The 21225-nt window shown below is 39.8% G+C and overlaps 1 protein-coding gene across 1 annotated transcript; it reads right to left on the bottom strand.

Moving 5' to 3' along the window:
* Positions 1–1310: 1310 nt before the first annotated feature.
* Positions 1311–14294, bottom strand: exosc10 (exosome component 10). The gene is made up of 25 exons (XM_012873477.3): positions 14092–14294; positions 13250–13386; positions 12883–13006; positions 12672–12776; positions 11333–11492; positions 11127–11235; positions 10967–11042; positions 9752–9862; positions 9446–9589; positions 8407–8597; positions 6797–6953; positions 6030–6178; positions 5823–5873; positions 5600–5711; positions 5442–5489; positions 5278–5353; positions 5086–5195; positions 4489–4581; positions 4335–4403; positions 4139–4244; positions 3984–4057; positions 1982–2153; positions 1800–1864; positions 1633–1709; positions 1311–1539 (listed from the first exon to the last, which is right to left on the bottom strand). The coding sequence occupies exons 1-25, from the start codon at positions 14212–14214 to the stop codon at positions 1509–1511; spliced, it is 2670 nt and encodes an 889-aa protein (XP_012728931.2). The 5' UTR covers positions 14215–14294; the 3' UTR covers positions 1311–1508.
* Positions 14295–21225: the final 6931 nt, after the last annotated feature.

Genomic DNA, 21225 nt, shown 5'->3' with positions numbered 1-21225 from the left:
AAACGCAACATCCTTAATAGCTACATAGAAAACCGTGCCATCAACATACATTTGGAAACCTGCACAGGCAGACAAATATCGTGTACATCTTCCTTTAATACCTACAAAAATGGACATTTTTAATGTAAAAGTTTTTAGACAAACAGTTTCTTGCATAAAATACTGTAACAATACATTAGAAAGAATATTAACAGTAAAATAACTGTATAAAAGGAAGCAAAAATATTAGTAATCACTTGGTTCTAAATATGCAAACATTTTATTTTAATAGCTTGTCAAACATTTAAAGAAAAATGTTTGATATTAAACATTTATAATAGGATTGAACCACTTTCAACCATTTATTGGCCTACAATTAGCCGTTTTGAATACTTACACATCTGTCATGTATCAAATTTAGACTATTTAGTCCAATCTCTGCTCATCCAAACCAAAACACATTAATACTGAATCTATTCTTAGTTCAGGATCTTTTGCTCCGGAAGAAGCAAATCATTTGAGAAACATCACCTGTTCAAAATATGACCTATTAGCAAAGCTGCAAAAGTTTAGGTAACCTAGCAAACTTTGGGGTTAAATCTCCTGGACGATTAAGAATATATACAAGTGCTTTTTGGATTTTCGGTTTTATACTGCTTTTATAACCAAACTGCAGCAATTTATATAGTTCTTTTAATCTTTGACTTAAAACAATTGCTCCCCTCAATGAGCTTGAAGTTGTAGTATTGTTTATTTATAAGGCGCAGTTCACAAGGTACTATACAACATAAATCACATTTAAGTTGAACATTACATGAAAAAGTAAAATAACCCTGTTTGAATCAAACTGTTTTCATCTTTTTTTTTTGTGTTTTCTTTTTTTTTTTTTTTTTAGAAATGTCCAGAGTCAGCCAAGTTTCAGGACCAAATTGTTCCTCGGTTTAGGAGTAAGACTGAAAACCCTGATAGTTTTTAGCCTTGATCAAGGAACGAACAGGGAATTGTGGGATTGGGATCAAAAGCTACCAGTAGCCGTGTTTTCAAATGATTTATGCACCTGTCCTTATTGAATGGACCTAAGAAGAAATGCAAAGACTAATTCTGAAATGATTTTCTATTCTCTGTCTTTAGCTCTCTGTATTTCTTTTGCTACTGTCAGTGAATATAGCACAGCTTGAAAACTGAGGCAAATAAAACATTTTTTAGAATGGAAGAATTCAGCTCCTACAATCTGGCACAGAACATGTAAAGTCGTCAATATTTCCCTTTTACTTATGGAGGATGGAGTGACTTGTATTTGATGTGATAACTTAAACGCACAAAAGAGACTGTTTTCTTTTAAAAAACAACTTTAATAAAGAGTTGTGTGTTTCCACATATTTACAGGGCAGTATAACAGGTGGAGAAAAAAAACCCACTTTGAAACTCAAATTCTGAAATACTGACTTTCCCTTGTGATAAACAGGAAAAAAAAAAAGAAAATATATGTATTCCATGTGATTTAAAAGGAGGAAAAAAAAATGCAGAGTCTATCTCTTGGGCCACTTATTTCGGAAACCTCTGTAGGAAACAAAGACAGATTTAACATGTGAGGATGTCTGAATTTGCAGGAAGAACAAACAAAAAACTAATTTTTTTTTTTTTTATGTTTACCTTTCTGATTTCCCGCTCATGTATGACATACTTCTGTTTCCTGCAGAAACATTTCTCTTTTGTCCTTGGGGAAACTTCTGTTGGGCAAAATATTTAAAGTCATTAAGCATACAGAGAATATGCCTTTGCAAATATATTTTGTAAGTACAAGTAAAGCACAAACCCACCTTTTTCCTAAAATCCTGGCCTTGCCGAGCTGGATCAAACTGTGTGTTGTCCCTAGCTTTGGAACCTGCAAAGCAAAGCAGGAAACAAGCTTGTTTTCATATTGAAAATCAAAAGAATTTGGATAAAAAAAAATGTGGATGTGGTTTGTTCATAAATAAAAAGAACGGCCCAATAACCCTACCATCAAAAACTTTAAGGTCTGACTGAGTATAGTCAAAGGGCTTGAAGCTTTCTTCAGGTTCAGTCTTCTGCGCCTTCTCTGCTGATTTCATCAGCTTCTTACTCGGTTTGGGAGTCATCTCTCCAACCCCACTGTCCCCCTTTGCTCTTTTTGTCCCACCATCCTTGGACTCCTGGGGGAAAAAAAAAGTCAAAAACTAAGAAAACATACACATATACCTTTTCTTGCTCTCCAAAAATTATATCATCTACATTAAAAGATTCTAGTCATGTACTATGACTATAAATATCATGAGCATACTACTTCAACGGAACACATAAGCAGACATTTTTCTAATATTAAAGACAATTAAGAATCAGAAATTTAGGAAAGTAGCAAAATTAGATCTAGAACAACCTGAGTCCATGTTGTTAGGTCCTTCAGCGGTTTCAAAAGCAGACATATTGCTAAATCTATTGTTATAAAGAGCGTTTTCTGACATTTTAGGGCAGACTAGAGGAAATATTTCTGCAGAAATAATTCTTCTTTTTAAAATGATATTTATGCAATACTTCCATAGCTCAAACACATCCCTACTAGAAGTGTGACGATACAGTCAGCTCAGGAGACGAGACGACTTGTGATGCTGGGTTTACTAGACAAGATTCTCTTTGTAAATTTCTTTTATGTTCAGCGAACCGATTCAACTTTTCAGCAGATTCCAACTGTAAAGAACTCATAACCAGCAAATAAATAATTAAGGTCAAATTTGGTCCATTAAACTACTTTAGATTTTAAGCAAGAGATGATCAAATCCGGATGATATTCAAAAAAATAAAAAAATAAAAACTGGGAAAAGGACATATGTTACATAAAGTGGCAAACGTTCCAATTACTGCTTCTATTAAATCTAATTTCTTTAGAAATTTCTTTTGAATATTTTTAACTAAAATAAATTTCCTTTAATTAATTTTCATATTTGAAAACCCTTTTTTCCCCCTATTGGATAGTTTTGCTAGTTCACAGCCAGAAAGGTATTTATTTGGACGGCAGCGTCATGCTTGTTAATTTTATTCATCTAATCTAATTAATTCGTCTTTCATGCAAAACATTTCTAGAGACCGGAATAAAAAGCGACGTTGGAGCCCGATTACAGCGTCTTTTACAGTATCAATGCAACGAGCGCAAAGAAAGCAAAGACAACAGCAAAGACAACAGCAAAGCTTTTTAAATAAAATCCTAATTAGTAAAAAAAAAAAAAAAAAAAACTACCCACAACCTTCGCTGCCAAAGGGCCGTCTGAAAGTGACAATTTGCTAATATCACAGCCAATATTTCTCCGCCATTGGCAGGTGGGTGGACTGCTACTTTTAGCGGGGTTTCTGCCAATATTTCTGACTGTGATCCATAGCAGCAGACAGCGCTAACAAGCCAGCTTGCCGTGGTTCTCAGCAGCCATCATCGCAGGCTGAATCATTTTGGCATTCATCACTCCTGCAGCACAGGAATAGTAAAGCTGGCAGGCACACGTGGGGACGACAAAGGCCGTGACCCCCCCTTTACTCCAGCTCACCTTGCATAGAAAATGAAGGACGTCGATAAAATAGAACATGAAAGAAAGCTTGTACATGAGCGACTCTGCAGGTATCGTGTAATACCCCCAGAGAGAGCTAACAGCAGGGTGGCTTTAGAGAAAGAAGCTCCCGTTTCTCCCCAGTAGGGAAGAAATGTGCGATGAGAAAGTCTTCAGGGCTGCAGCCCCACGCCTGCGCGTATTCTTCTCCAGGCACATTGTGTGACAGACACAAATATTTTAAAAAAGTAGAAAAAGTAGCAGCTCTACTCATCAGCCGCGGTATTCCTATGCTGTAAAGCCGAGCGATTGTAGGCCACCACACGCGGCTGAACTGTTAAAACTTCGTCCTTTAAATGCGGCACCAGACTCCTGGCGACATGGAGCTCAACCTTTTTCATCAAGCTCGTACCGTTTAACGCAGAAGAGAGAGGAGAGCCAACTGCTTACCACTGCCTGCTGGCGAACGGTGGTGATGTTCTTCAGAGACTCCTGATAGCTCTGTTTAGCCTTGGTTCTTTCCTCTGTGAACAAAACACTTCATGTTGGAGCGTTCCTTTATATAAAAGAGCACTCTCACATCAAAGATAAATACATGTTTCTACCTGACAGTTTCTTTGCTTGCTTTTTTGCTTCCTCCTTTGCTTTCTTCTTGACCTCCAACTCCTTCTCCTGCTTTTCAATACTCTGCAGTTTCCATCTCTTGCTGATCTGTTGACGTCAAAAATTACAGCTATGAAAACTCAGTAAGGTGGAAAAATCACAGTAACAGAGAGAGAGAGTAAAGAGAGCTGGGATTACCTCAAATATTTTTGAAGACGGGTCAAACTTGGCATTTTTGCTGACGTGTGCTCCCGTGGAGGGTAAATACTGAGATTTCAAAAGGAAAAATAAGGATTAAACGGGAATGAATGCAATAAATAATTAGTCGCTTAATGGTTTCTGAGATTTTTACCATTCTAAAAGGATTTTCAAAAGCCTCGATAATACGCATGGCTTTCATCTGGGCTACGGATTGGGACTCTTGGTCAGCAGGAGTTTCCAGTTCCTTTGAAAGAAAGCAGAATAAAAAAAAAAACAATTACTATTTAATAAACTTTATTATAACTTGATCAAAGTTTATTTCCTCTCAGATTTTGTCATAACAATGCAACCATGACTTGAATGCTCCTTTTTTTGCCATTTATGACAGAAACCCAAAGTTCTGCATGAGAACTTGAGCTCTTTTAAAATAATGGGTACAAAAACTCTGTCTTTAAATGTGCAGAGCAGGTAGAGACACCCCAAAAGACGTGCAGATGTTATCGCAGCCACAGGCGGTTCTGCAAATTCATGGGCACTGAACACATAAGCACGCCACACTGTTCAGATTTTTATTTGCAAAAGGTGATTTTAACATGAAATACATTTGCTTTAGTTTTATTTGATGCCATACTTTATGATGGTCCATCGTATGCAATCCCAGTAGAATACTTCATGGTTGCAGCTGTAAAATGACTAAATGTGGAACGTTTAAGGGCGTATGAAAACTTTTGCTAGGTGTAGTATTTACCTGAAAAACAGTGATTTTAGCTGGAGCCAAGAGGCCGCTTATCTTCTGCTCATCGATGTCCATTTGACGATCCTCCTCTGAGAACAGGATTCCCTGTTTAACTGGGACGTCTGAAAGTTGGCAAATTATAAATTAATACAAATGAAACACAGTCACCCAGAAAACCTTCCACAGTTTAACAGTCCCGTTTACCATCAGCCGAGAACTGAGGGTGCTCGCTCTCAGACCCCCTGGACGTATCGTGTGGACCAAACAACGTGACGTCAGCCTGAATACAGACAGTCATTCATTAACCCGGGCGTCATCGCCGATTATTAAAACGGAGAAATTTGCGGTTGAAAAAGCCTTCAGCCGACCTTTTTGACGGGCGTGAGTCCTTTCTTCTTCTGAGCTGCGATCTCGGCCTGTGCGAGTAAAACGGAGCAAAGCCAGAGTTAAGCGTGGAAGTGATGCTGGCGCAGGGTCTCGAAGACGAGCGACGGCTCAGGCACCCCTGCCGTAAATTTCTCCTCACCTTCAGGAGCGGCATTTCCCTGCCTTGCTGTACCAACAAATGAAGCTCGTTGACCTGCTGCCTCACCAGCGGCGGCACAGGGTTACAGCAGGCAATGATGCCCTGAGGCTCTCTGGGGAGTAAAACCGAAAGATGGAGGGAAAAAAAACAAAAAAACTTAATCTGAATAAAAGGAATTGTGAGTGACGTATGAAATTATTTAAAAATGTTAAATCTCTCTTACTTGGGCAGTTCTTCAGATATTTTGATCATCATATGCGTGGGCAGGACATATCTGAACAGAAACAGACCGACATTAAAACACGATAAACAGGAAAAAAAAACAACAACTAAAACTTCAAATCAAGTGGGCTGGAAGAGGCGGATTCACACGAACTGCGGATATGGGACATTTCAAGAACACCAGGTCCACTGAATTCACACAGCCTACCCGGTGCTTTCATCCTCCTGCCTGGCCAGCTTGTCTCTCCAGGCGTACAGCAGCCTGAACGTGGTGAGCTGCTGAGTGTTAAAAGACCTTTTCTGCTTCCTCTGCAGCTCTAAATATGACTCCTCCGTGTAGATCGGCTTCACGTATTTCTGTTGGCAGAGGGAGAGGCGGGGTGACGCGGTGCTGAGTACGGTTAAATTACTGTAAAGCGATTCCCTCACAAAAAAAAATACTTCACAGTTAAAATATCAAATTATGACAGGTACGCTTTTTTAATTTAAATCTAAAAATACAAATCATGAAATGGCAATGAATAAAAATATTTCATCATCTGCAGCGTTTTCCTTGATTGATGCTCGCTGTTATGCAAACCATGACAGAATTATTAATTAACTATACTTTACACTAGGGCTGGACATATATTAAAAAGAGATATAAGATGAGACTATATGGTTTATATCGAGATGATTATGTTGCATTAGAATTATACTTTTATGTACTCCAGTAGGTTATTTTCCAGACGTTTCTCATATTTATCTACAGCTGTTTGTTAGAAATGTGCCTGTGAGACATTTGGGATAAAGCTTTGATTTAGAGAAACCTTTTCATAATTACTTTATGAAAAGAAAACGTATCGCAATAAAAATCGTAAAAATTCAGCCTAAAGACAGAGATATTGTTGGTTCATACCGCCCAGCCCTACTTACAACAGTTTGAACCAGTGGAAAGCATCTAGCTAAACAAACTGCAGAGAGATCTGGGCTAACCTTCAGTGAAACGTCTTTGCTCTTGTTCCAGACGGACTGCAGCAGGCCCGGCTGCCCGTGGTTGGACTCCAGCAGCTGAGCCCTCATGCAGTCGTAGATGTAAAGGAGATAGTGGGTGTCCGCTCGAGCGTACTCGATCATCTCATCTGGCAAGGGTCTACGATGACATCACATGGGCTAATGTTTATTTCCATTTCTTATAAGCAATGTTAAATGTTTCAGTAATTTCCCTCTGGGATTATTAAAGCATATCTGATTCTGAAATCCACATCATCGTAAGAGCATTCAAACTTGGGCGTGTGACAACCACAAAGTGAAATCTGTTTTACGAGGATTTTATGTTATAAACCAACAGATGGCAGCTCATGGTGCCTCGATCCGAATGGATGGAGATCATCTGAGCAACCCTGGTTTAAACGAAACTTAATTTGGATTTTTTAAAATAAAGGCTTTCTTCTTGCCACTCTTTAATAAAGTCTAGGTTTATGGTGTACACAACTAACAGCAGCCCTGCCAACAAATTCTCCAACATGGGTTTTAGAGGCTCTGCAGCTCCTCCAGAGATGCCATGCTGCTTACCCAGCAAGATCAGGTGGTGGTAGGTTTGCAGTTCAATCTCTTATTTTCAGCTGTTAGCAGTGACACCATCCAGGGGAGGCAAATCATCCACTATTACCATATAACATAGAAAGTATTCCTGGGTCAATGTGTGCTTCTGTGCTTTTTTGTGTCTCTGGTCTGTCTTATCTAACCATTCGGTTGAGGCAGATGACCGTTCACACTGAGCCTGGTTCTGCTGGAGGTTTTCCTCCCTGCTAATGGGTGGTTTTTCTTTCCACTGTCGCTTCATGCTTTCTCAGTATGAGGGATTGCTGCAAAGCCAAGGACAATGCAGACCTCCCTGTGGCTCTACGCTCCTTCAGGAGGAGTGAATGCTGTTTGTCAAGACTTGATGCAATCCGCTGAGTTTCCTTACATAGGGAACTTTTTGACCGATCTGTATGATTTGACTGAATTTGACTTTGGAAAGTGGCTTGAGATGACGTGTTGTGAATTGACGCCATAAATAAAACTGAATTGAATTTCCAGATGATGGTGCTGCAGTGATTTGCCATGCCAGATGTTCTGAGCTTGAGATATTATTTGATAACCTAACCCAAACCCTTCACAACTTAATCTCAGAACCTTGCTTTGTTCTTTGGTTTTTTTATTGAGCCGTTTGTTTTTTTAAAGTCCTCTAACAAAACTCGAAAGATTTAAAAAAAATAAAATAAAAAGCTGGACTTATACTGAGGGTAAATCGTAGACAGGGGGACTCTAGTTATCCGATGGATGTCTACTGAAGATAAGTTACCTGAATTCTATTTAAGGGTATCAGAGGAAAGGGGGTGAACACGCCTACCACACCTTTCCTTCAACTTCATCACCTTCTGCTGGTCTATCACATAAAATCCCAATAAATATCACTGATGCCTGTTGTTGTCATGTACATGAATACTTTTGCAATGAACAATAAATAATTTCTTGACAAAGTTCGTAATAACAAAAAAGAATGCCGTACAATAATAATAAAACTTTAAATAGATAAATGGGTCCAGATGTGAACGTACCGGATCCTCCAGTCGGCCAGCTGGTAGCGTTTGTCTGAGTTCACGTTGCAGAACTGTTTGAGTAAGTGGTCGAGGGAATGCCTGGCCAGGTTCAGGGCTCGGCTCGCCTGATGGGTGTCAAACAGGTTGACAACGTACAAGCCCAAGTCCCTCTGGAGCCACTCCACGTCAGAATCGGCACCATGAAAAACCTAGAAAAAAAAGATAAAGAAAAAAAAAAAAAAAAAGACATGATGATTTTTCATTTGGAGGACATTTGCAATTGAGTTGGCAGATCGGGCCCACGCAGTACACTTTCTCCAAAGGTGTCCCCGCTGAGTGTGAGCCACGTTGGCTCCCACACACCAGAAGACACCTGCCAGCTTCATCAAACTTGTCTGAGTATGATTGGTCTCTCAGAGACAACATACAGCGCCGCAGCTTTATCTTTTAAGAAAATAGAAATTAAAACTTCGGACTTCTCTTTAAACTCAGGAAGAATAGATGGGAAAGATGATTCACTACGACGCGGTTTATCATTTCAAATGTTATTTGTCAAATCGATTTTCCACGGCCGCTTCTGGAGCTCAGACGGCTGAGCTGGCCTGGAAGAAAACACACCAAAATATTTAAAAGCCTCCCTCTGAGAAGAGCTGTCAGGTTTTAATAAAACAACGCAGTTCAGAACCAGGCCCACGAGAGTCCACGAGCCAGGAGAACAAACACCAGACAATACCTGAAGAAAATTAGATTTGGACTTAATCTCAGAGGGAAAAAAAAAACCCACACAATAGTTTCACAAACTAAATAAGAGCTCAAAAATATTTGCTAATCCTTCTTTCAACTAAAGTAATATTAATCAATAATGGCCAGACCAGCAGGGGGCAGTGCAACACCTAGTTGATTTGCTTATTTGACCAAATCTCAGTAGATTATAACAAAACATAAAACATGACTCTATAAAGAGTTAGCAGCTGCCATAACTAAACCACATTTGCCCTACCCTGGATTTTCAGACCTTAAGACATACGAGAACTGATTTATGGAACAGTTGTTTTACTTTGACGATAGTCGGGTCAGTGAACGCCTCGTTCAGGATGTACATTTCGCTGCGGAGCTCCAGGGTGTCGATGATGAAGTCCTCCTCCCTGGTGGAGATCTGCATCAGGCAGGTGAGGCCGAGGAAGCTCCTGTAGGAATGGTGCTGCCATGGAGAACAAAACGTGTAAAATAAAAAAATTAATAAAAAAACGGCATAATAAATAAATCCAAAAGCATTAAATCACAATGTCCTGATAACAAATTCCAGCTCAACAGTGCATGACTCAATAATTACTTTGATCTGAATGAAACATGATCTCCATACCTCCAGGTCCACTGCAAATTCAGATAATTTGCACAGCTTCTCGTTAAGAGCCACCAGATCCTCCAGTGAGTCAATAAAGGACAGCTTGGTCTCAGCCACCGGTTTGTACATCTACAATACAAACGCAGATAATTAAGTAAAAATGTATCATTATATCTACTTTCAAGACAAGATTTCACAAGGCTGTAAAAAAAACAAATAAAAAAGGTCATTTAAATTACTTAAAAGTTATTTTTCTAAAGATGGGTTATTATTAGCTGCTGTTAAAAACTCAAAGCCCGCAGATCTCAAGTCGGTAGAAGAGTTTGGTCTCAATTTTCATTTCACAGCCAGCCGACCCTGATCACAGCGTGATCTACGCTGGTGCTCCGTGTTGACCTCCGTACGCAACAACCGGAGTACTTTAAAGCAATCTGGGAGCTGTGGGAAAGCTTAGGAGACTGAGACGCCTACCATGAGCACTTATCACAACCTAAAGAAGATCCCATGGATCTCCTGTTTAGGCAGTGGAAGTACAATAATGTAGTCTTCATGAAATGAAGACATGGATTCCAGTTCTGATCCTGACACAATAGAAGTCAACTTGGCAACTGAAGTGATACAAGAGGAAAACCAGATATTGGACACAAACATCCAACATAAAACGCCTGCAGTGAGACACAAAGGTTCACCTGAAGATTCCTGACAAAGATTCAGCCTAAGCAGCCACAGAACAAAGACATTTCACTGCCTCAGCGAGACTTTTCTCTGTCTACTATATTAAAACCCATCTCTAAATCCCTCCTGTTACTGGGCTTTTAATGAAGATTGTGGCTGAGCAGCTAGCTGCTCCTGGTAAATACACTCTTTATAAAGCTCAGTCAGGTTTCTGTAAAGCTTAATTTTACAAAAACATATTTTTTCTCTTAAAACACTCAAATGATATTCACATGCAAAGTTATGCAGGGAAATGTACTGCTCTGTTTATACAGCAGCTGAGCATGAGGGTCAGTAGGCTAAGGTTTTGGTTCAGTGTTTCTGGATCTAATTTGAAGGGATTTTCTTAATTTCTATTGGACCAATCCTTTTGTGCTGCTGCTTTAAACTGCAGCTCTTCGTCAAGCACACTACAGTATGCTGTGGGTTATTTTCTTTTCTTTGGGTGAAAATGCTCTGCTGCTTAATGAAGAAAAAGGAAAATCCTCAATGTGCTCCAGGCATATCTGACTGCATCACCTGAGGCTCTGGCTTGGACAGCAAGCGTTCCAGTATGGTCAGATGGTCCAGCTCGTACTGGTAGGGATGTGCAAACCTACATGAAGCAGACATATTACATCAGCAAGGAGACGAAGAACAAAAAAAAAACATTCACATTACACAATAAAACAAGCCTCACATGTCTTCTACGTGTTCCTGAGTTCTCTGCTGGTGGATGAAGTCAGCCAGGGCAGCCGGGACATCCAGGTCCTCTGGTCTCTCTTTACGGATTTGTTTGTTTGAGAAATCTACAGTTTGAGAAAGCGAATCCATTCAGACATGACAGAAAGGGAAAGCAACAAGGACCGCACGTGATATCCATGAGGGTTAATAGGCTTGGCGTACATGATGGAAGTGGCTTCAACGCATTGGGCTTGATGAAGATCTTGGGAACAAAAGGTGTGTTGCTGTTGTCAACTTTCTCCTTAAACTTCAGCTGGGGTCTCGCAACGTTCTTGGCGTGAAGCAGTCGGAACGTCTCCGATCGACTGCCTGAGCTGGAACTCTGAAAAATATCAATTTTTTTTTTTAAAAGACCAACTAAATGGTGTTGGACACCACAGTGAATTCTGCCCAGTAGTGATGCACCAATAGAGATTTCTCTTTAAGCCGTAGTTCGTAATACTGTTCAGAAACACTTTTTGTTATACTGGGTAAAATTGTTCTTCCCTCCTGAAAATAGTCAATACATTATGAATACACAAAGAGGAGGTTAAAAAAAAAGAAAAAAAAAAGATCTCAATGAGAGCTGCAGGCCTGTAAAAACTGTTGTTCCTGCCCTCACCCCCCTCAAGTTCCAGGAGTATCACCTCATCTATTGGTTGTCCCACATGCCAATCATTCTGACGCGCTCACGTATGCTGGCCGGCTGGCTGCGCGCTTCTAGTGTTTATGTATCTGGTTAGCTTAGCGGTTAGCTTTGGTGTTAGCCGTTCATTGTAGCTTCGCTGCTCTCACTGTAGACTTTTAACATGGCTGAGAGTCACAAGAAGTGAACCGCTTTCACGTTTATGAGAAAAAGAGGAAGACCTCAGTAGAAAGAAATAAGACTAGAGTGGATTTGGGAGATTTTTTTCATGCGATCCACCTGAGGAGCAGAAAAGTAGGTAAGACGGTCTTGCGCATGTAGTTATTCAAAAAGCGACTTAGGGAAACTTCTGGGGGGGAAAAAAAAAAATCGCAGACTATCTTTAATGGACCATAATCTACAGCATGTGGAGAGCAGAAGTGACAGAAAAGCTGATCTTGAGTTTTTCTTCTTCAGCAACAAATTTAACACTCTCCCAAAAAGTTCAGATTTTGGAGTTTCCAATTGGCAGTTCAGGCTCTGTTCACTATTTGATTCCCTGGTCTGTGTCCTCATACAATGTCCCACAGTATTTTAAATGATCAGATCAGTGGTGGCAAACTCCAACAACTTTTAGAAGAGTTTCTGCTTCAATACACACTGAAAAAAAAAATCAGGCCTTTAGCAGGAGCTACAGAACTTAACTACAGGCATGAGAGGCATTCCAGCCATTTGGTTAAAGTGTTTCGCCCTGGAATGCGTCTAAGAGTTGCATGACACCCACACTCCAGGACTGGAGTTAGACGCCCATGGATTGGATGTTTAGATTGGCACACAGCATACAACTCTGGATTTGGGTCAAATCCGACAGTGAAGCTGACAGGTCAGCCATCTCACCTTACGGTTCCAGCTGGAAACGACAATCTTCGGAGGCTGAAACCCGGCAGGCATAACGGGATTCTGGTTCCTGTTCACCCCATCAGCTTCATCAAGGAGAATCCCCTGGAAGTAAAAGAGCAGAGCGTGGTTGTTTTTAGCAAAACTGTTTGTGTTGGAAAAAAAAAAAAACAAAAACAAAAATGTTTCTGGACAAAGCTTCAGGTCTTACCGCTCTCTCGAGAATAACATCGTTGGAGTCCACAACCAAGTCAAACCTCTCCTCCACGCCGGTTAGCTTGTTCCGGTCTCTTATGTGAGATCTGCAGCCATGGTGCTGCATTATCTGACTCATGCTGACACAAAAACAAAGTGGCTCCTGTTACACAAGCACTTCACTGATAGATCAGACAAACACTTTTAAAAACAACATTAAGACGTACAAGTTGAGAAGAATGCAAAACACAAACGAAGTACCTACAGCTCTTGACCAACTAATTATATAAATTACATAATGTCCATGCAGCTCATTTATATGAGTGGAAGTGGTTCGTCTCACAGACGGGAGCCTGACAGAATCCAGTAAGAGCGACACTTACCAGTGCAAAAGTTTATCTCCTTGACTTTCACAGAACTCCTGGAAGCCTGGAAAGCTCCGGTAGAAGTCATATTCGTCTCCGGCCTGCGGTAAGCCAGCGGAGGCTTTAGTGGCTGATAGCACAGCTCCCAACTCATACTGCAGAGGAGAAACGAGGAGAGACTCATCTTAGAGAACATCTGCCACACAATCAAAACAGGGTTAAAAAGATTAGAAAAAGGAAAACGTGGAAAATGAAGATTTTTGTTTTTTTTAACTCAAAAGACAGCTGGGACAAAACCTCTGCTCACTGTTTCTAGTGTTCTTTTTAATTTTGTATTTGATTTTTGATACCAAGTACATTTTAATAGCAACTTTCATGTGGGTTTGTGGCACACCAGTCACTGTTATGAACCTTTTAACTGGCAATGCCATCCAATCAAAAACGACCTTTGACAAACACACGTTTTGTGTTTCACGCCAAAACAGGTGATTCCTTTAAGAGTATTAAAGATACATTTTAGTTCCTACCAACATAATCCGCCCCGGGGATGTAAAGTTGCAGCATTTTAAAAATGACGGACACTGAATGCTGAACTACATTGTTAAGTCCCACATTAAGTGCTCCTTCATGCAGACTTCAGCGGGTTTGAGCATGAAAACTGTTCGTCCCGACAAAAATACAAGCTTTAAGCAGCTCTAACTCTTCAATTAGACGGCTACTTTACACTACAAAGTGACATTTAAGAAGGAAACACTGGCCAGGTAGCAAGCTCTTCTTGTGACGTGCCTAGCTCAGAGCTAACGCAGGCTCATCCACGTTGCCTTCATTCCCAGGACCAAAAGCTTCGGCTTCAGACTTACTTTAACGAAGGCGTCCACGTCTTTGAAACCAGGACACAGCTCCTTTTCCTCTTCGCTGTTGGCGTCTGAATTATTCTGCTTAGGTTCGCTGCTGGTGGGCAGCTTTTTCTTGGAGGTTTTCATCGCCCGATCTCTGCTGTGTACATGCGTGCCACAGGAAGCGGCCGAGTGTTTTCTTCGGAGACGTGCCGCTGGGGGGAACTACAGCGACCCCTGTCGGTGGAGGAGCTGAACGCAAATACAGGCCGTTCAACAGCAGGCTGTCTCATATCTCATGTCACTCTGACAAATAATTTATCAAATAATATCTAAATATGTCATCGCCTAAATATGACATACGAGATACTTTAAATAAATATAAACCAATACTTATAAATCAGCCCACCGTTTACTACACAAATAATAAAGTGCTATTTAATAACTAGAATGTCCATTAATTGCCTTACATTTTATTCCGTGTCTTTATGGCTTTTCTGATAGACCTTAATATCTGATTGATTGGTTGAGCTAATAAATAAATAACAAATAATGGCTTTAGCCCCATGACTGGTGTCATTATTTAAGCTTAAAAAAAAATCCCAGTGTGCTGCACATATGCATCAGTAGTACACATACTAAGGGAAACCTTCATAGCCTGAAAGATATGTTAACAGGGTTCAATTTTACAGCTAATTTAATAATTTCTGCTGCTTGCATCGGAGCTGAATAAAATAAAAGTCCTCACTTTGTTCAACATTGCGTTCCCACAGTAGCTTTTTTTTATGTTCACCGTAATTTTATGGTAAACATAAAATTAACATCTGCCCTAAAAGTGAAAAAAAAAAAAGAAACAAAAAAAAAACAAACAAACAAGCAAGCTGATATGTAACAGGGAGATAGTGGTGCAGTGGTGGCTGGTGGGCTTGACTGAGGATTGGGGCCCAAATGACTTTTTTTGCTTAGGACCTCATGCAATATTGCTCTGGCTCTGCACAGAAACTTTAAAACCATAACTCAACGGATAGAAGCCACCAGTGTGTCCCCATGGGTTTATTGGCTCATATTTACAGATGCCTTTTGCAATTTGGACTAAGCTGTGCCCAGAATCTTTATTGCCTTTGGCCACAAATCCTGCAGGAGCAGGCGCTGGTCAGCAGTGCATCCATCCAATGCAGCAACACTGCAGACACAGCAACATCTCCTCTGTATTGCCTCATCTCCTCCAGCTTGGCTGAGAAGGATGCACCGGGATGCTGCTACCATAAGGGGGCAATGTGGACATTTTGAATCTGTAGTAGCCACGGGGGCCGCAGCTGCCACACTGGGAGACGCAACATCCACCAATCATGCGTTTATGAGCATCTCTATATGAAATATATCCAAATCATGTCTGAATTAAAAACATTTTGCAGTGTTGCACTACGACGTGAGAACGGCCATTGTATATCCTTAATTTCTCTTTGTGTTAACATCAACCAGACACCCCGAAGTAGTGGTCCAGCGGTCGATAGCATGTGAAGAGCCAAAGTATTGACACACCAGCTCATTATAAATGATCTGTGGTGTGAGGGGAGAAACCTCTCTTTTCTTTACTTCCCATTTGAATCGATCCTTTCACAGGGTCCTCTCCTTCTTATTATCTTAAAAGCATCTCTGCAACACTGGTTCGATCAATATTTCACAGCAGCTTTCCGTGTCATTCTGTTGTTTCAGTGGAAACTCTCTGAACTTCATGAATGCACTAATAAACCAGATCTGTTGAAAGAGACGGAGCTGTGCAAGGCCAACAGCTCGACTCAGATATAGAAGTGTCTTCTGAAAGATATTGGGTGTGGAATGACACTCGTAAAATATTCTTCGATAATGGTCCTAATGATGTGCAACAATACAATTAATGTATCAAGCAAAGACCTTTATGGACTGTGTTCCTTGCCCGCTGAAGAGGACATTACTGCAGCCTTTTACCCCCATTTATTAGCTTTTTCATAATATCATCCGTTTTATAGGTACCGTGGCGCCCCGAGGCTCTACTCAAATTCCTCCAGCAGTAAAAGACACTAAAACTGCTGATGCTGAAAATGACCCCACCCCACACAGAATAATCATAGAGAAGCAGAAAAATCCACAAGAAAAGTCCTCAGTGAACTGTTTTTATTAAGCCCCCTCGTTTAGAAAACACAAATGCACCAAACAATATCACACATGCACATCTTCCGCATATCAAGATCAACTGTTCACTTTTCAATGTGAAAAACGTTAAAAGTCAAAGATCTCACAGAGATCACCGGGACATGAAAACACTGAGGAGTCACAAATAGGAAAGGCCAAGCGTTGTCACCCGGAGCTCCAATTGTCAGTCACTGTTAATAGTTTTCTTAATCAAATTACTTAAGGTATCTTTTATTGTTTTACAGTCAATTTTACTGACTGCAAAAATTGAAATACAGCATAAAAACATTAGAAGTATTAATAGACAGTATTACCTTTGTGGTCCATTGCATCAGTTTGACCACCTTGTCGTATTTTGTGATGGCGCACCGAAAGATTGTGAGATAGCAGCTGGTGATTTTTTTTTTCTCTCAAACTCAAGCTTTGACTGAGGATTATAATTTGAAATAGAACGCCACAATCATTTCTCAGAATTGAGCCGGGAAGGAGCTTGATTTAAAAGCAAATATATTACATACAGCACGGAGCCCTCTTCTTTTATTGGCACCGCTGGTAAAGACATCAAAAAAAGCCTAAAATAAATTCATCCTTTGTCACAGTGGAGAAGTCGACTACTACTTTAACCTTTTCTTCAAAACCTTATGTTTTGAGGAAAAATATCCCACATTCATTAATGCGTTTTTTTTTTAAACTATGGGCACCTCTACACATTCCTATAATATAAATGTATCCAAAACTTTCTTTCTTTACGTTAAATTTAAGAACATTATAAATTAAATTTAAGTCCTAAGTGCATTTGCATCTTAAGTTGATATATGTTTTATATATTTTCCAATTTCAATATTAAACAACTCAAAACTTGTCCTCAGCAATATACTGTATCTCCCCAAAATGGCTTTTTATTTCTTTTTACAAGGTTTTAAAAAGTATTTTTGATTTCTTTTTGTTTTAACGTAATAACATATGTAACATATGTAATAATGAAGTTAAATAGCACTGTGTCAATTCATCCTGGTGATTGTGGTACATGAGCCGGTTGCTTTGTGGTTGCATTACTAAATCTCGAAGCCTTTTACACAGTATGCATCATAATGGTCTGTAACAACAGGTTTTAGTCCACTACTGAAGCAGTGGGGCTACAGCCAGATTTAATTAAATACGTTGTCTCCTAAATGAGCTGCCAGTAGGTAAGGTAACAAGGTTTTGATTTTATTTCCTTAAACAAATATCATTAAAACAGATTTTGCTGGATTGTAAGAAAGGTAGAATATTAAGTGGTTAAACTCCTTTCGCCCGTGTCTTGATTAAGAAACAACCAGCTTTGCTGCGACCTGGTGAGAAATCTTTAGCTGCAACTACACCACAGGGAAAGAGTGATTTCACTATTTCTCAAAGAGAAAAAACACATCAAATTAAATGAAATGAAGAGAAAAACAAATCAATGGATAAAGAATATAGTGTCCAAATTCAAGATGCAACTAAATGCAAATCCAGACACATTTAAGCCTTTCTAAATGCCTATAATCGTGACAATGACATATGAAGTAAACTTTATTTTTTTTAATTTTGATTAGTCTCTCTTGTAACTTTTAATTAGGAGCCTATGCCTTCCTGTTTCCCTGGGGTTAACATATAATGTGTTATAAATGTCCCCATGTCTCTCAGCCAATCTACAAAACAGCAAAGACAAGAGAACATATCACTCAAAAGGAAAAATGTAGCTCTGTTGATCTTAAATTCTTAAATAGGAAATGGATATAATAAAAATAACTCCTTGGTTATATCCACAGGGGGACGTTTAACTTAAATTTTTAAAACAATTGGTTTAAAAAAAAATAAAGCCCTGATAGAGAACTGTGGAATGTTTTAGTATCAGATCATGTGACTCCATATAAGATGAATTTATTTTGAGCTTTTTTTTAACGCATTCATTCGCCTATTAGGGTGGGGGGTGCTGTATCTAATAAGAAGGTAATGGAGACTGGCTTTCCTAGTAGAAAATGTTGGCTCGTAGATATTATATCAAACAACACTTGACCTTTGTGCAGAGATTTTGGGAAAAAACAAAAACAAAAACAAACCCAAAACAAAACAGGAACAATTAGGAACCATATCAAACATTTAGAAAGAAATCAGCCAAATCATATCAAATCATCTCCACAGTACCGATACATTACAAAACAAAGAGGCTGGCAATGCTTCCATGTATCAAAGACATAAATGTAGCCTTTTTTCAGTTTGTGTGATCCTTACAATGGCCAAAAGCATGTGTTGCCCACGTAAGCATCTATTCGTTATAATTAAAACAAAGTGATGAAAGAACATACATAGGTTGTCTTGCACAGAAAGCCACAGAGAAGAAAAAAAATAAATAAATAAAAAAAAACATAACCAGACTCAGACTTCAAGATTTGTTTTTAGTCATTTACACGTATTTGGGGGGGAAATGGTAATAATAACAATACAGGATTTAATCAAAAGGATGCACCCAACATAGCCTGCATTCTGTGGATTTTTCCACCTGTTCCCCTTCTCTGGCAATCTATGATCATTTAATAGAAAAGCAGACATTTCAGCGCCAGACTGGGTCAAATCCATTTTTGCGCCCCCGACACTGACCTTGCATTATTGTACTTGAATGCCCGTAATGCTTCACTTACCCTGCGCCGACAAGCATTGTTACGGACAAGAAAAGAGTTTGATGAATGTATATTTAAATACCAGAACGGTCCTCGTCAAATCACTAGTCCGTGACTCCGTGGGCTAAGGTGATAACCATCCACAATCTTGCTCCGCAACTTTCGCTCTTTTGTCTCGTGCTCACACCTTTCCTCGTGTCATCTTGATAGAACCGTCCTGATTCAGTCCTCTCTAAATCCTGATGTATTAGTCTTGTGCGGGTGTCATTAGTGCCATTAGTCGAATGCCCTTTCTCCACAGAACCCCCTCAGGCCTGCTTTAATTTATTAAGATGTTTTAATGTCTGCTAATCATGGCACATGTCAGGCTTTCCATTCATCAAGTCAGACTGTTAAATAGCCCATTGTGTTCTGAGCTAATACCTCTCTGATCTATTCGCTCCTGCCACCTCGGAGCATTTGAATGATGGAGTGAAGCAGGTCTGAGTACCTGAGTGGTGGTGGCGGTGGCGGGTTTTTCACTGAAATACATAGGCAAACAGTGACAGCACAAACTACACAGAAAGGCAGATAATACAACGGACAACAAAGGACAGATTCACAGAGTATTAAAAACACAGCTGACCATATATTTAGCCAAATAATGTCAAAGCTGGTGGCTAGATTTCAGTTTTCAGACTGGCACAATTGGCAGCACTTTGAATGTCTCGTCCCAACTATAATGGCTGATGATGATGATGCATACCGGCTGGCTTCGGCCGGGTGCCCAGATGGATGTAGAGAAAGATTCAAAGTCCTGTTTCAATTTTCCCTCACTATTAATGATTAAATCATTAGTGTTTCCTGTAAATCCCTCAATCTCTTGTACTCAAATGTCCATGTTGCTAATTTGGAATGCTTAGTGACAAGTTTTCTGATCATTCCTTTCATTCGGTCAAAAGGACGGTTAAAGAGCCCTCTGATTTAAAGACAATGGGACATTCTAGAAAGGGAGCAGGTGTCTGTTTCTTTACTGGAGTAATCAGGCACAAGAACTTCACTATTTTCTTTCTTTCACGACGATTATGAGAAACAAAGGGCAGTAAACTGGTGATATAGCATCATAATAAGCAGATTCATCTGAAGCTTTTAGCCAAAGTGTGCATTAGAGATGCACCGACAAATGCGCAGTTAACAGGAATTGGCCGATTTTCAGCTCAATCTGCGCTGACCGGTGGCCAGCCGGCCGGAAACTCACTAATCTGGCCTTTGTCTGATCAGTGAACCCACCGCATAGGAGCACTACCAGGATGCATGAACAACAGTCTTTAGCTTGGATGCAGTTAATGAGCGAAGAGGGTTAAATGTTGGCCATCTTTCAGCGTTATTGGGGTTTGTCGTTTAAAACTAAGGTCAGAGGAAGCAAAGAGACACAAGAGGAAGTTTAAACAAAACCAGATTTTTTGACATATTCAGACATGTTTGAGAGGATATTTTTGATGCATTTACTGGGACACAACTTGACTTGAACATTAATGTTAGATTGTGAGGTTGGAAGTAATGACATTTCTCTAGTCAAGCAGGTGCCAGGCGATGTTTCTGAAAACATATTCAACTGAGTTGTTGTTACTGGATTTTGTTGTTACAAATCTTGCTTCCCATTTTATTCTCTAAAGGTTTTTTACTTTCGAAAATCCATTTTAGTCCAGTTACTTCCCCGTTTCCCCATTTCACCTGGTTCTGATTTGTTACGCATCTGCCCCTCCCTAAAGGATTTACCATAACGTTTATTGGATTTCAGAGCTTGTTTTCTGTGAACCTGCATTTGGGTCATTCCTTCCAATCAACCTCCAAACCACAACAAAAAGAAAACACTGTAAAAATTAGCTTTTGGGTGGTGATAAATACTATACTATACTATACTATACTAAATACTAATTTTTAATCAAGCCTATTCAGTAATGGGTTCATTCTAACAATGTGAGATACTTTGTTTTGGTGAAAAAAATGCAACCTAAACAGGTTAATTGAATACGCTGTTACTCTCCTTCACCGCGTGGGTTATGGGAAACAGAACTGTAAAGCTGATTTGTTATAGGGGCTACATTGTGACAGAAGATTTTAATTTAGTAAAACTAAAGAGCTGTTGTAGTACCTGTGATAAAAATCGTGTTTGGAGCAGTAATTTAAGCTTCTTTTTTGGCTTTAGTTAATTTAGCAGCAGCACAAACGCTTAGAGACAAACTTGCTAGCCAGCTAAGAGCGTTAGCTTAGAGGAGTGGTGGCCTAGTGGTTAGAGTTCGCTCTGAGAAGGCTGCAAGTACTCGGGTTGAAACCCACAGACGGCCTCTCTAGGTCCAGAGAGAAC

This window comes from Fundulus heteroclitus, chromosome 1, assembly GCF_011125445.2.
Source record: "Fundulus heteroclitus isolate FHET01 chromosome 1, MU-UCD_Fhet_4.1, whole genome shotgun sequence".
Classification (NCBI taxonomy): domain Eukaryota; kingdom Metazoa; phylum Chordata; class Actinopteri; order Cyprinodontiformes; family Fundulidae; genus Fundulus; species Fundulus heteroclitus.
The sequence above is the reverse complement of the archived record's forward strand: the minus strand, read 5'-3'. Positions and strand labels throughout refer to the sequence as shown.